The 13,863-nt window shown below is 34.2% G+C and overlaps 1 protein-coding gene across 1 annotated transcript; it reads left to right on the top strand.

Annotated features, from left to right (window-relative positions):
- Window positions 1-2,538: 2,538 nt before the first annotated feature.
- Window positions 2,539-5,461, top strand: LOC127106233 (protein S-acyltransferase 11). The gene is made up of 4 exons (XM_051043533.1): window positions 2,539-2,805; window positions 3,998-4,220; window positions 4,300-4,595; window positions 4,718-5,461. Exons 1-4 carry the CDS (start codon window positions 2,728-2,730, stop codon window positions 5,216-5,218), a joined length of 1,098 nt encoding a protein of 365 aa, XP_050899490.1. The 5' UTR covers window positions 2,539-2,727; the 3' UTR covers window positions 5,219-5,461.
- The last annotated feature ends 8,402 nt before the right edge of the window (window positions 5,462-13,863 follow it).

Below are 13,863 nucleotides of genomic sequence, written 5' to 3'. Positions count from 1 at the left end.
AAAAGAAACACTTGGAAAAGAAACATGTGAATGAAGCATTTCTCCTAAACCATTCTTCACTTAACAAAATTCAGTTGAAGTTAATTCACTATACCAAAACATTTTTCAATTGCAAAAATTGAAAAGCTTGTATCAAGTTAATATAATGTAATTTTGCACTGAAATTGAATAAAATGTTTTTTATCGTATGGTTAATTGTAAGATTTGGTGGAGTTGTCTACTTGAAGTCAATGATTAGTTAGGGGATACTAACATAAAAAAGTGAACACTTTGATGCTCATCAATGTTATTCAATATCTCATCATTTTTATTTTATTTTAAATTAATTTTTACAACTATATTTAATTAAAACTCATAGATAGAAAGAATAATAAATAGATATCAAAGAATATTAAGAAGCAAAAAAAAGTAGATAAGTCAAAGCATTACATTCATTTGAATTTTTTAAATGAATCCCTCTTAATTTTATATATTATTACACACTTTGTAATTATTTAAATAATTTATCTATATTTTATAAACATTTATATAATTTTTTAAAAACTTTAAAATGGGTTCTACTAGACTCCATTATACATTTAATTATTTATTATTTTTAAATCTATTTATATGTAATGGTCGTCCTTTTCTTTAAACATCTTTTTAAACTAAAGACCATGCATGCACAACTATCGTAAAAATTCTGATGTCTTTGATAATAGTGAAGAAACAAAATCATGCGACACCTATTTTTATTCTTAGTTATTCTCATCTATTCATACAGCAATGTAGATAAAAAGTGATTCAGTTGATTATTTTATATAAAGAAGAAAATAATATTTTTAAATATATCTTATCAAATATTGAGAATAACGAAAGTAATATTAATTATATCATAAAATAAAAAAATATTAAAATTTAAATTAATAATTTATTTTAAAACATTTTTGTTTAAATATCATACATATTATTTGAATATTTAATTTTAATTTTAAAATGGAGCAAATGAATAATTATTTTGATACATAAAATTATATGATAGTGGAGAAATCTAGATATAGACTACAATCTCATAGATTTATAATTTATTAGAGAAAAAAAATATTCTCACGACAGATAATATAAGACAGAAGAACTATCAGGATCATTATTAGAGATGACAAAATAAATCCAGTCTGTTGGCATATCCATTTTACCAGTATTTTAGTACAAGACTAAATATTTAGACTTTCACTTTTTAGTTCATCTCATCCCGTTTCGTTTTTTTGGGCATATAAGTATTAACATAATTTTATGTATTTTTAAACTTAAAAGTTATACTGTCGCAAACATCCCGCCTTGTCCGCACTTTTGTATGAAGTCGGTTAAGGTTTTAGACCCGCACCTTCGAGCATTTAACTTAACACTCCACAAATTAAATCTGACATCCCTTCTTACTTTTATATTATTAAAATTGCACCGGATTGAAATTTGAACGAGATTTACGTTTAAAATTTCTGGTAGACAAAAATGAAATTTCCGATACGAATAAAATTTTCGGTAGTGTATTGTAAATTTTTGATATACTGAAAATTTTAAAATTTCCAGTACGTTCCAAATAATTTCGAAAATTTAAAATTTACTAGGTGATACCAGAAATTTCAATCAAAATAAAATTTTCGATAGTGTTATTTGTTTGAAATTTTAAATGCTCAGATAAAAAATAAGTTTTCATATATACCGAAAATTTCAAAAATTTCAATAATAAAACAAAGTGTTTATAACTACCGAAAATTTTAAAAATTTCGGGAAATCAAATGAAATTTTGTACTTGGAATTTTGGAATTTCCAGTAGTTGCTTCAAAATCTCCGATATCACCCCAATTTTTAAAAAATTACGCGTGATTCCTATCAATTTAGATAAAAAGTGAAATGATTTTACAAGGACAGTGTCATCTTTTCATACATAATCAGGGGTGTCGGAAAGAAATCTCCACATTTTCAACTATGTCTGTCCTATTCCATCTCGTTTTTTTTGCAGCAGACCTAAACCAGATAGAAATGTCCGTTTTCCACCTCTCATCTTCATCCTATCTTATCATTGAGGCGATACTAATTTTTAAATAAAAAAATTAAATCTTTTAATCACAAATATTCTAACTATAAAATTAAATTTATAACCAATATATTTAGATAAATATAAATAATTTAATAATAATAATAATATATTATACTTTAAATTAAAATATTAAAATAAAATTTAATTATCACGATACCTCATAAATTTTTATAAAAAATAATTCCATATACAATTAGATAAATTTGGATTTCAATTTTTTAGTCTATTTATATAATAAATAATATATTTATATATGAAATTAATTATTATACCCGATTAGTATAAAAAAATTTACACTATCGATTCGTCACCCTCATCACCCGTTTGTATTATTTTATAAATTTTTAAAATAAAAATCAAAATTATTTTAATATCCAAAATATAAAATTAATTGAAGGTATAAAATTCTTTTATTGTATCGATTTATATATATTCTCAAATCAAATAGATTAATCGATCTCAAATAAACCTGTTTCATACCTAAAATAACAAGGCTATACCATTCTACAGTGTAAATCAAACTTAGGATTTGATATTTCCATCCCTACGTGATGAAGTATTTGAAATAGAAAAAGTATTTTAATAATGATTTTCCTTTATATCTTCATTCCATTTTCAACAAGAAAATCAGTACTTCGTTTCTTATCGGAATGATGAATGAGGAAATTGCTCCAACCAAAATAGGAGTAATTGCAAAACCAACAAACTTCACAGCTTCTTCAACCCAGGTATGTTATTTTTTTTTCCTTTTTCTTTCGTAATTCAACTTTTATTTCTTACTCTCTTTTCAATTCTTTTTGCATCTCTCTAATTTGAAGTCGATGAGAATGGATTTTTCAATTGAAAAGATTACCAATTGCTTGGTAAAAAAATGATGTTGTTTAGGATGTAGTTTTGTTGAAAAGTCTTCAATTAAGTGTGAAAAATTCGATTTGAGTTGAAGATAAAGTAACTTATGTTTGGGTAAATTTTGCAAAAGTGATTTGAAGTGTAAAAATCACGTTTACACTCAAAAGCTACAAAACCTAACTTCAAGTAGAATCAATTTTGAAAAGCAAAATGAATTCTACTCTATAGCAACCAAAGATGTCAAAATCAATTCTACACCTCTAGAATCAATTCTAAGTGTTACTAATGTGAAATCAGGCATGTGTTTTGTTCAGCGGTGAAAACAATTGATTTTGAATGAATTGATTACGAAGAATTCTAGTTAAAAGTGAATTGAAGGTAAATTGATTTATGTTTGGATAAATTTATGTAGAAGTGAGTTGAACAATACATTTCAATGTAAAAATCACGGTTAAACTCAAAAGTTACAAATTCTAGTTTCAAGTAGAATCAATTCCAAAATCAGAATCAATTCTACATTTGAAGAACTAAACACCTCAAAATCATTCCAAAATCAGTTCTATACATCTAGGGTTGCTTTTGACTCTTTCAAAAGTTAATCCAAACATCAATCAGAAGTTAATTGAGAAAAATAAGGTAGTTATCTAGTCTGCATGATATTGGGGCATTGTGTTCGGGTTGATGATTTTCCCTTACGCCATGCTTGTTTGAAAGCTTGACAATATGGTGGTAAAAAAAGATTTGATTTTCACACAATACCTCTTTGTAGAGTATAGATGATGGTTTGTTACATGATATGGTAAAGTCATTGTTTTTGGTCAACAATTTACTTGTGGTATATTTGATTCTTTAAGATACATTAGAGACTAGAGTTAACTTCTAGTTTGGAGGAAGGGGTGAAATCTAGTGAGCATTTGGCTAAACGACATAATCAAGCGTTTATTCAACACACGACCATTTGAAAGCTTATAGCTTATGAGCACTGAATTCAAGAAGTTGTTAATGTTTTGATGTACATTATTTTGTACAGTTTGAAAATTTGTATAAGTTGCTTATGTAAGTCGCATACAGGCGCAACATGTAACTGTGGCTACTGAGAATTATGAGATAACATGTTGGGGTTGTGGACTGCGTCTTTTGCTTCCATCTCATGCACCAGTTTTCAAATGTGGCTGGTGTGGGGCCATTACAGATCAGAGCAAACAGAATTGTGACAAGCAGGGCCATAGATGGAGACTACTGCGTGATCGATGCATTCTTACTATGGTCTTCATGTTTATGCTTTTTCTAATATGTAAGCCACTGTTGCTCCTAGTTCCGACTGCATTATATTACACTTTCCTTACATATTCACTTTAATTTCTTTTGTGCAGTCGGCGGGGTGTGGGCAATTTATCCCGTCATATATTCTTTCAGTCTTTTTGGGATTTTCCACTCTATCATTACAGTGGCCTTGGCCATAGCTACCATTTCCTCTTTCAGCCTTTCAGCCTTTCGTTGTGCCGGCACACCACCAAACTTAGTGTGGGGAAGCTACCCCACTGTAGGGAATGGTGACCTTGAAAATTATACCTTCTGTCACTACTGCTCAAAACCGAAGTCGCCCAGAACTCATCACTGTCGCTCGTGTGGAAAATGTATACTGGATATGGATCACCACTGCCCATTTGTAAGCTTCCATCATCTTTTAAAAAGAAATTTCAATTTTCATGATGTGATCACCGCCACTCTAATTTTGTGTGTAAACTATCTTAATCTTAATCCGGTAACTGTTTTGTAATCCTTTGGCAGATCGGGAACTGTGTCGGCGCCTCTAATCACCGCAGCTTCATCGCCTTCCTTATATCAGGATTGTTCAGCACCATCTATATTTCTTTAGTGTCTGCACACGCTGGCTTGCATATGTGGCCACCATTGACATATTCCATCGGACGCATACACGGGACCACTAATGAAATTCTAGCTTGGAGAATTGTGAAAGAAACTTTTTTCGCCTTCCTGAGATCTGTGCTGCTTCTATCCACCAGAGGGTTTATTCTTGTTTATCTATTTAGTGCAAGTATTTCAATGATGTTAGGGTTGAGTGTTCTTCTATGGCAGCAGCTACGATTTATTTACGAGGGGGAAACTTACTTGAGTCACCTAAGTTCGCAAGCGTATAATGGAGACGGAAAGAAGGACTGTCAAAATCTTGTTAGGTTTTTTGGTTTTCCGTACTCTGTACAACGGTTTTTGCCCAGGTTCCTTGTTACTCATAAGAGACACATAAAGGGAAATACACATGATCTGTGATCAAAGAGTTTCTTATCTTTCTTTTCTATTTCACAATTTTGTATCAAAGTAATTTCTTGAGTATATCCGAAAGGTATATGTTAGTTAATTATTAAATTAGGGAGCGTTTTTTCCTTGAATATACATGAAATCAAATTGAGTCATGTATTTTATAGGTTAAAAAGTGAGGTTTTATAATTTGATGAAGAAACTGAGCAACATTGATGATAATGTATTGTGTCAAATGGAGTCTCTTTACATGTATTTTATAGGTCAAGAAGCGAGGCTTTAATTTGATGAAAAAATAAGTAAGATTGAGCTAGTGGAAGCAGAGTAGGATTACAATTGGATAGAAGATGCACATGAGTACTTCTTAGTGGGAGGTCCTAATTTTACCACTTGTGAAAAACATATCATCTGGAAAAAGGTTATACCATTGTTCTACCATTCTCCAACATTAATGCCTTTCATAAAAAAAATATTATTTGATTGAAAAATGCCTATTTAGAAATCTAAAGCTAGGGCTTGTTTATTGTCTCAAAATATGTTCATTTTTTTTCTTCTTTCAAAATTTATGCTTATTTTAAATAGTTATGAGAAATGAAAAATTTGTATAATAAATTGTTTTGTATTGAAACCATAATTGTTGGTATAGAATGTTGATGCGGTGGTGCAGTGAAAATAAAGGAATAGAGTGAATTATGATTAAGACCAGACCTTAGACTATATATGAAAAGTGGTAATTCTGTTCACTTTGCAATTGGGTATGTGGCTGGACTTAAAGCAGTTGCCCAAGATTTGTCGTAGTGTGAAATGTAGGAAGTCCTCTAAGAAGTTAGGTCGGGATCTATACGTCGGGATCCTTGTGTTGGGAAGTGGAGGAAATTTGAGGAGCCGATGTATTAAATGCTAGTCTTATTATTGAAATGTTTTGAGGATCTCCTAATCTAGTTTCGCATATTGAAATGTTTTGCAGGATCTCCTAACATGTAGCCCTAGTTTCGCAGGTTAGGATGTGGTGTTTTCCCCTAAGATGTTCAAGGGCACTCAAATTCTGTTATATTTTGAAGACAAAATCTAGCCGTTGTTTTTCCATCTTTCCATTTTCTTTTATTCTACATCGTTGATTTATCCATCTTTCTCCAATATATAAAGGTTGTTTTGGTCTTTCAAATAATTTTTGTTCCTTCTCACAACTAAGATTTATGTTTCTTCGCAAATCTTTTTTTTATTTTTTAAGCTCCGATGACTTTTGATTTCGCCTCATTCTCTTCCTATTTGAGTCTAGTGTTCCTTCATGATTCATCCTCATTTTAAATTGTTATGAGATGAGAAGTTGATATAGTGAACAATTTTAATAAATAAAAGTCAAGCTAAATATACTTCCTCTATTCTCTTTTATAAGCAACTTTTTACTTTTAGATTTATTGAACAATTGATGTATCTGGTCTATATTTACTCTAAATATCTATTAAGTGAAATTTGATAATTTGATAATTGCCCCTGACAAAAATTAGAAACAAAATTTCGTGCAAAATTTTTGATAGGCAATTCAAAATTTTCGGTAGTGTATTTATAATTTTTGGTATATCAAAATTTATGAAATTTTTGTGAATTTATAATATTATCGAAAATTCTAAAAGTACCATGTTAAACTGAAAATTTCAACCAAAGTAAATTTTTTGGTAGTTTAATTTGTTTGAAATTTTAAACGGTCAGAATTTTGTCGACAATTTTGGACGATTGTGATTGCACCAACAATTTTGTGTGGTCCAGAATAAATATAAAGTTATAGAAATAAGGTTCACCTATTGTTTGATAAAAACATCTTAAAATTCATCTTCCTCAGTTTTTGATTAAGACAGAAGTGTAATTCAACGAAGTTTCACCTTCCGTGGAGTTTCGGCTTTCACATGGCACCACATCTCTCGCCATCTTGACATCCAGTTGAATGAGTTGTTGTCTGATACTGAAAATAGAAAGGTGAGAAAGATCAAGTTTCGTGAAGATTGGATTGATACTGATGGAAGGGTGAAATACAACCTTATTGAGTTGAAGACCGATGAAGATGTGAAAGATATGTGGAGATCATTTCGCCGTAGGTTAACAAAGTGTCCATTGGATTAGATGCTAATATTTCAAGGTTCGTCGATGACATAATTAAGATGATGAAACATCCATAATCATCTGACAGTGTCTAGGTTTTCTTATTTATTATCTTTTTCTTAAGTTATGTTTAAGTTATGTAATCAATTTTCAAATGTTGATTTATGTTCATGTTGCATTAATGGTGTTGGTGCAAAGGTAGAATAAAAGATGAATATTCTATTAAGAATGACGGCTACAAAACATGATTAAAAGTTACAATGATTGACACCCTATTTATAAGCCTCTAACAAACTTAAATATGAATCAAATCTAATATTTAAATCTAATATCTAACAAACTTAAATATGAATCAAATCTAATATTTAAATCTAATATCTAACAAACTTAAATATGAATTAAATCTAATAATTAAATCTAATATCATCCCTTAATTCATATTCCATCAAAACTTGTAACACCAATTCCATCCCTTAATCTGAGAAATTGATCAGTCTTGATAGCTTTCGTCAGAATATCTGCCAACTGCTTCTGAGTGCTGCAGTGTACAACTTCTAACACTCCCCTCTGAACTTGATGTCTCAGAAAATGATACTTGGTCTCAATGTGCTTGCTTCTCCCATGCAACACTGGGTTTCTGGCAAGATTGATTGCATACTTGTTGTCAATCATCAGCTTCAGAGGTTTGTTTACTTTAATCTTCAGATCCTGCAATAGATTCAGAATCCACACAGCTTGGCATGCAGTAACAGCACCTGCAATATATTCAGCTTCACAAGTTGACAATGCCACAACAGGTTGCTTCTTGGAACACCAAGAAATGGGACCTCCCAGAAATTTGAATAAGTACCCAGACGTACTTCTTCTGTCAACTCTGTCTCCACACCAATCAGAATCTGAATAACTCTGAAGTTCTGACTCATCCTTTCTTCCAGAAGGAAATAATACTCCATACTTCAGAGTTCCCTTGATATACCTCAGAATCCTGACTGCAGCTTGGTAATGGGACCACTTAGGTTTACTCATGAACCTACTAACCATCCCAACTGAATAGCAAATATCAGGTCTGGTATTGCACAAATACCTCAGAGAACCAACCAACTGTTTGAAGGTTGTAGCGTCCACATCCTTTCCATCAGAGTCAGAATCCAGTTTCTGATTTGTATCAGAAGGTGTGACAGCAATCTTACAATTCTCCAGTTCAAATCTCTTCAGAAGTTCTAATTCATACTTGAGCTGATGCAAAATAATACCTTTCTCAGAGTATCTGAATTCCATCCCTAGAAAGTATGTCATTTTGCCTAGATCAGTCATTTCGAATTCATTCATCAGAACTTTCTTGAACTTGGCTATCTCCTGTTCAGAACTTCCAGTCAGCAGTATATCATCAACATATAAACATACCAGAGTCATATTTCCTTCAGAAGTATGCTGAACATAGACACCGTACTCCATCTCACATTTCTGAAAGCCTTGCTTCTTGAAAAATGAATCAATCTTCTTATTCCAAGCTCTGGGCGCTTGTTTCAATCCATATAGAGCTTTGTATAATCTGTACACCATCCCTTCCTGATTCTTTTTCACAAATCCAGGAGGTTGTGACACGTAAACTTCTTCTTCTAATGGACCGTTCAGAAATGCAGATTTTACATCTAAATGCATCAGAGGCCAATTCCTATTAGCAGCTATTGCAATCACCATTCTGATTGTTTCATGTCTTGCTACAGGTGCAAACACTTCAGAGTAATCTAGCCCAGGTTTCTGTAGAAATCCTCTGGCTACCAACCTTGCTTTATGTTTGCCAATTGAACCATCTGGCTTTAACTTCTGCTTGAAAACCCATCTGACGCTGATGACTTTCTTGTCTTTTGGAAGTTCTGTCAGCTTCCAAGTCTTGTTCCTCTCTATAGCATCAAGTTCTTCTTTCATGGCCTTCAGCCAGAGCTTCTGCTTAAGAGCCTCTTCTGTACTTATGGGTTCAGAGTCTACTAACATGGCACACTGAATAACTTCTCCTTCAGAGTCTACTTCAGTGTCTTGCAGCATATCAAATTCTGCATATCTTCTGGGGATGTTTCTGATTCTTTGTGGTCTCTGAACTTGTTCAGAGTCTTGAGCTTCAGAGTTTCTAGCTTCAGATGGTTGACTTCCTCCAGAGCTTTGACCATCTTCAGGGTCTGGCATATTCCCAGAGTCTGAATTGCCACCAGAGTCTGGATTACCATCAGAGTCTGGGTCATCAGAGTCTGGATCATCAGAGTCTGAAACATCAGAGTCTGGAACATCAGAGTCTGGAACATCAGATTCTGGATCACTATCAGAGTCAGAATCAACGTCAGAGTTTACTCCAACCTCAGAAATTCTGAACTCTGACCTTTCTTCAGAGGTTCTAACATCAGAATCAGATTGAGACTTATCCCAATTCCAAACTTCTGATTCCTTCACAATCACATCTCTACTGAATTCAATTTTATTGGTTTCTGGACAATAGAGCTTGTATGCACCTGTACTGTGGTACCCTATCAGAATCATCACTTTGCTTCTATCATCCAGCTTCTGTCTTCTGGCTTCTGGAACATGTTTATAGCAAACAGAACCAAACACCTTCAGATGACTAACACTTTGCTTATCTCCAGTCCACTTCTGTATTGGAACTATTTCCTTCAACTTCTTCGTAGGACATCGGTTGAGTACATACGTTGCAGTGGCAACAGCTTCTCCCCAGAGCTTCTGAGGAAGCTTCTTCTCCTTTAGCATGCTTCTCACCATATCAAGCAAAGTGCGGTTTCTTCTTTCAGCAAGACCATTGTGTTGAGGGGTATAAGGAGCAGTAACCTCATGCTCAATTCCATTCTCCTCACAGAACTTCTGGAACTCTTTGGAGTTATACTCACCTCCACCGTCAGTTCTAAGAATCTTCAACTTCTGACCACTCTGATTCTCAGCCTTCATTCTGAACTTCTTGAATTCATCAAACACCTCGTGTTTAAACTTAATAAGGGATACCCATGTCATTCTTGTGAATTCATCAACAAATAACACAAAGTATTTATTCCCTCCAATCGATGCTACTGGAAATGGACCACACACATCAGAATGTACAACTCCCAAGGCATGTTTTGCTCTTGGAGCAGTTTCTGACGCAAATGGCAATCGTGGTTGTTTTCCTTCCATGCAAACTTTGCATGATTTTTCAGGCTTCTTAATTGCAGGAATTCCATGTACCAACTTCTTTGAATTCAGATGTTTTAAGCTTCTGAAATTCAAATGACCAAATCTTCTGTGCCACAGCTCACTCTCCTTCTCAGCACTTGTTGCACTAAGACATTCTGAGTCTGCAGTTCTGACATTCACCTTGAATGTTCTATTCCTTCCCTGTTCTGACTCCATAATCAACTTCTGATTGCAGTCATACAACTTCAGAAGATTGTCTTTCATGGTAACTGAAAAACCTTTCTCAATTAATTGTCCCACACTCATCAGATTGCTTCTGATGCCAGGTACATACCACACGTTCTGAATCAATGCTGTTTTCCCATTGTTCAGAGTCATTCTGACATTTCCCATACCTTCTGCATTAAGATATTTGTCATCAGCACATCTGATCTTTGTCCTCTTTTCAGAGTCAAAGTCAACCAGCCATTTCTTGTTTCCAGTAAGATGATTTGAACAGCCAGTGTCCATATACCACCAGTCTATCAGATCCATATTGTCAGATTCAGAGGCCATCAATAGCACAGATTCGTCATCAGAACTTCTGGCTATATTTGCTTCTTCTGATTTTCTCTCCTTGTTTGACCAACAGTCTCTAGCAAAATGACCAAACTTCTTACAGCAGTAACATTGGATTTTCTTCTTGTCATACTTCTCTTTTCCCTTCTGAGCATTCTTTTGTCTATCAGAGGTTGAGCTTTCTGACTTCTGACCACCATCAGATCTTCTCCTGGCTTCTGACTGCTTCTGATACCTCCTATCAGAAGTTGCTTTCAGAGCCTGCTGCTCTACTTCCCTTTCAGAAGTTCTCTCAGTCAAACGCAACTCTTGCGCTTCTAGACTGCTCTGCAGCTCTTCAATTCTCATGGTGCTCAGATCTTTGGAATGTTCTATTGCTACCACAATGTAATCAAATTGACAGGTAAGGGATCTCAATACCTTCTCCATGATTGTTTCTTCAGAAAGAGTTTCTCCACACGCTTTCATCTCATTAGTGATCAGAATCACTCTGGAGATGTATTCAGAAACTTTCTCATTATTCTTCATGTTGAGATTCTCATATTGCTTTCTCAAGGACTGAAGCTTCACCTTCTTCACTGATGCGTCACCACCATAACATCTAACCAGTGTGTCCCACGCAGCCTTTGCTGTCGTTGAATCTGCAATCTTCTCAAACACATTTACATCAACACATTGATGAATGAAGAACAATGCTTTCTGATCCTTCTTCCTTACTTCCTTCTGCGCGTTTTTCTGTTCATCCGTCGCATCTGCTGCTACCGGAACATAACCATCAGTGACAAGATCTAGAACATCTTGAGCACCGAACAGTACACGCATTTGGATCATCCAACGATTCCAGTTTTTACCGTCAAATACTGGAAGTTTGGTGTTCATGTTGCCGTTTCCGTTCATCTTTCTACCTTGCACAGTACACTCAGATTTCTCACACAGTGTTTCCCAACCCACAGAATTAAAATTCTGATCAGATTTTGTTCAAGATTCAACACGAATCTAAGAATCAAAACCAAACACACAAGACCTCACGTTCACTCGTGTTTCCCGTGTTTCCCAATGAATCCGAACCGGAGCTCTAGATACCAATTGTTGGTGCAAAGGTAGAATAAAAGATGAATATTCTATTAAGAATGACGGCTACAAAACATGATTAAAAGTTACAATGATTGACACCCTATTTATAAGCCTCTAACAAACTTAAATATGAATCAAATCTAATATTTAAATCTAATATCTAACAAACTTAAATATGAATCAAATCTAATATTTAAATCTAATATCTAACAAACTTAAATATGAATTAAATCTAATAATTAAATCTAATAAATGGAAGATAAAAAATATTATCTAATAAAATGTCCCGATGAAGATGTATGAGTAATGTTACATGTAATATAAAAATAATATACAAATAATACATAAATATAACAATAATGTCTAAAATAGGTCCCCGACGGGCTAAGTGTGCAGCCTGAGATAATCCAGTAAAAATTTCGCCATCTGGATTAACCAAATCCATAAGGTTATCCATAATAATTACAATAATCTAGAGGTGTTGCTGGTCATCGACATCAACTGAGGGAGACGATGATGACACGTCATCGATAAGTACCTCAGCATCGGAAGACCCAACATCATTTGTATGCTCAACAAGTGGGATGATGTGAGAGTGTGATATAATGAGGTATCACTCCAAGTAACCATCCTCACACTACATGTGTGTTGAACCGTAACTGCACGATCTCTAATGGTACGACCAGAGATGATGATGTTACTCTGAAACCACTTGTCAATGCTTGAAGATGAAATATTCAGAACTGGTCGTGGGATGCTTTGAACATAACCATACTTTCGCAGACACCTCTCAAGCAAGTCTATAGCGACCATGGTCTTCCATCGCATATAACATAATATAAAGAACTATCATCAAACTCACGGCGGACTCTATGATCAGTGTATGGTGTTCAAATGACATCATTTACAGTCAACGCATCTAGCCTCCTCATGTACTCTACACCACCACCTGAATGTGACTGTCTGTCCTTTTCCATCTCCTCGCCCGTGGGGTCCTAAGTGGGGAATGCTGCCTCCTCCTCTCACAAATGGTGGGGAAATGCTCGTACATCCAACACTGATATCAGAACACAGACACAATAAATAATAATTAAAAAATGTTATTCATAACAATTAAATAAGAACTCAACAACAAATAATAATTTCAAGTATATTTGTAATATACTCAAATAACCAGCAAGTTGTCTGGTCTCAAATGTTGTCGCCACTAAAAGTACTGTATATAGGATGGTCAACACAATGCAACCCCAAGCCCAACCGGTAACGTCAAGGCTACTGAACAACCATACATACCGGAATTGATATAAACAACAGACTTGTCTGCAAAGAGAGTACATGCAAATGGATGTTTGATGGACACCGTAGCGGCAACCTCATACCTCTGTACCGCAACAAGCTCCTCATACATATCTGAAGCTAAGACATACAAAGGTGAACACCCCTGTTAAAGTCAAACTCCCTCAACACGACCTCCTAAGAAACTCCCAAATCTCGTACATCAGTCAAACATGCAAGCGACATGCTAATAACAAGAGTCGTGAAGAATCTGTCGGAGATGGAAAAATGGAACAATGAGGAGACATCATGCAAAGTGATAGTCATTTTCCCAAACGAAAGATGAAATGAAAATGTCTCTTTGTACTATCGCTCACCAAAAGCAATAGGAAGTGGAGCGCCGAGCATGGTAAGTGAACAGTTGGAAAGGAGCTCAAAATCATGTACAATACGCCTGACCTGCTCAGGCATCAAAATCT

This window comes from Lathyrus oleraceus, chromosome 7, assembly GCF_024323335.1.
Source record: "Lathyrus oleraceus cultivar Zhongwan6 chromosome 7, CAAS_Psat_ZW6_1.0, whole genome shotgun sequence".
Taxonomy (NCBI): Eukaryota; Viridiplantae; Streptophyta; class Magnoliopsida; order Fabales; family Fabaceae; genus Lathyrus; species Lathyrus oleraceus.
The sequence above is the reverse complement of the archived record's forward strand: the minus strand, read 5'-3'. Positions and strand labels throughout refer to the sequence as shown.

Coding starts and splice junctions, on each gene's coding strand:
- LOC127106233 (XM_051043533.1), top strand. CDS start 2,728: ATGATGAATGAGGAAATTGCTCCAACCAAAATAGGAGTAATTGCAAAA. Junction 2,806..3,997: donor TCACAGCTTCTTCAACCCAG/GTATGTTATTTT, acceptor AGTCGCATACAG/GCGCAACATGTAACTGTGGC. Junction 4,596..4,717: donor TGGATCACCACTGCCCATTT/GTAAGCTTCCAT, acceptor ATCCTTTGGCAG/ATCGGGAACTGTGTCGGCGC.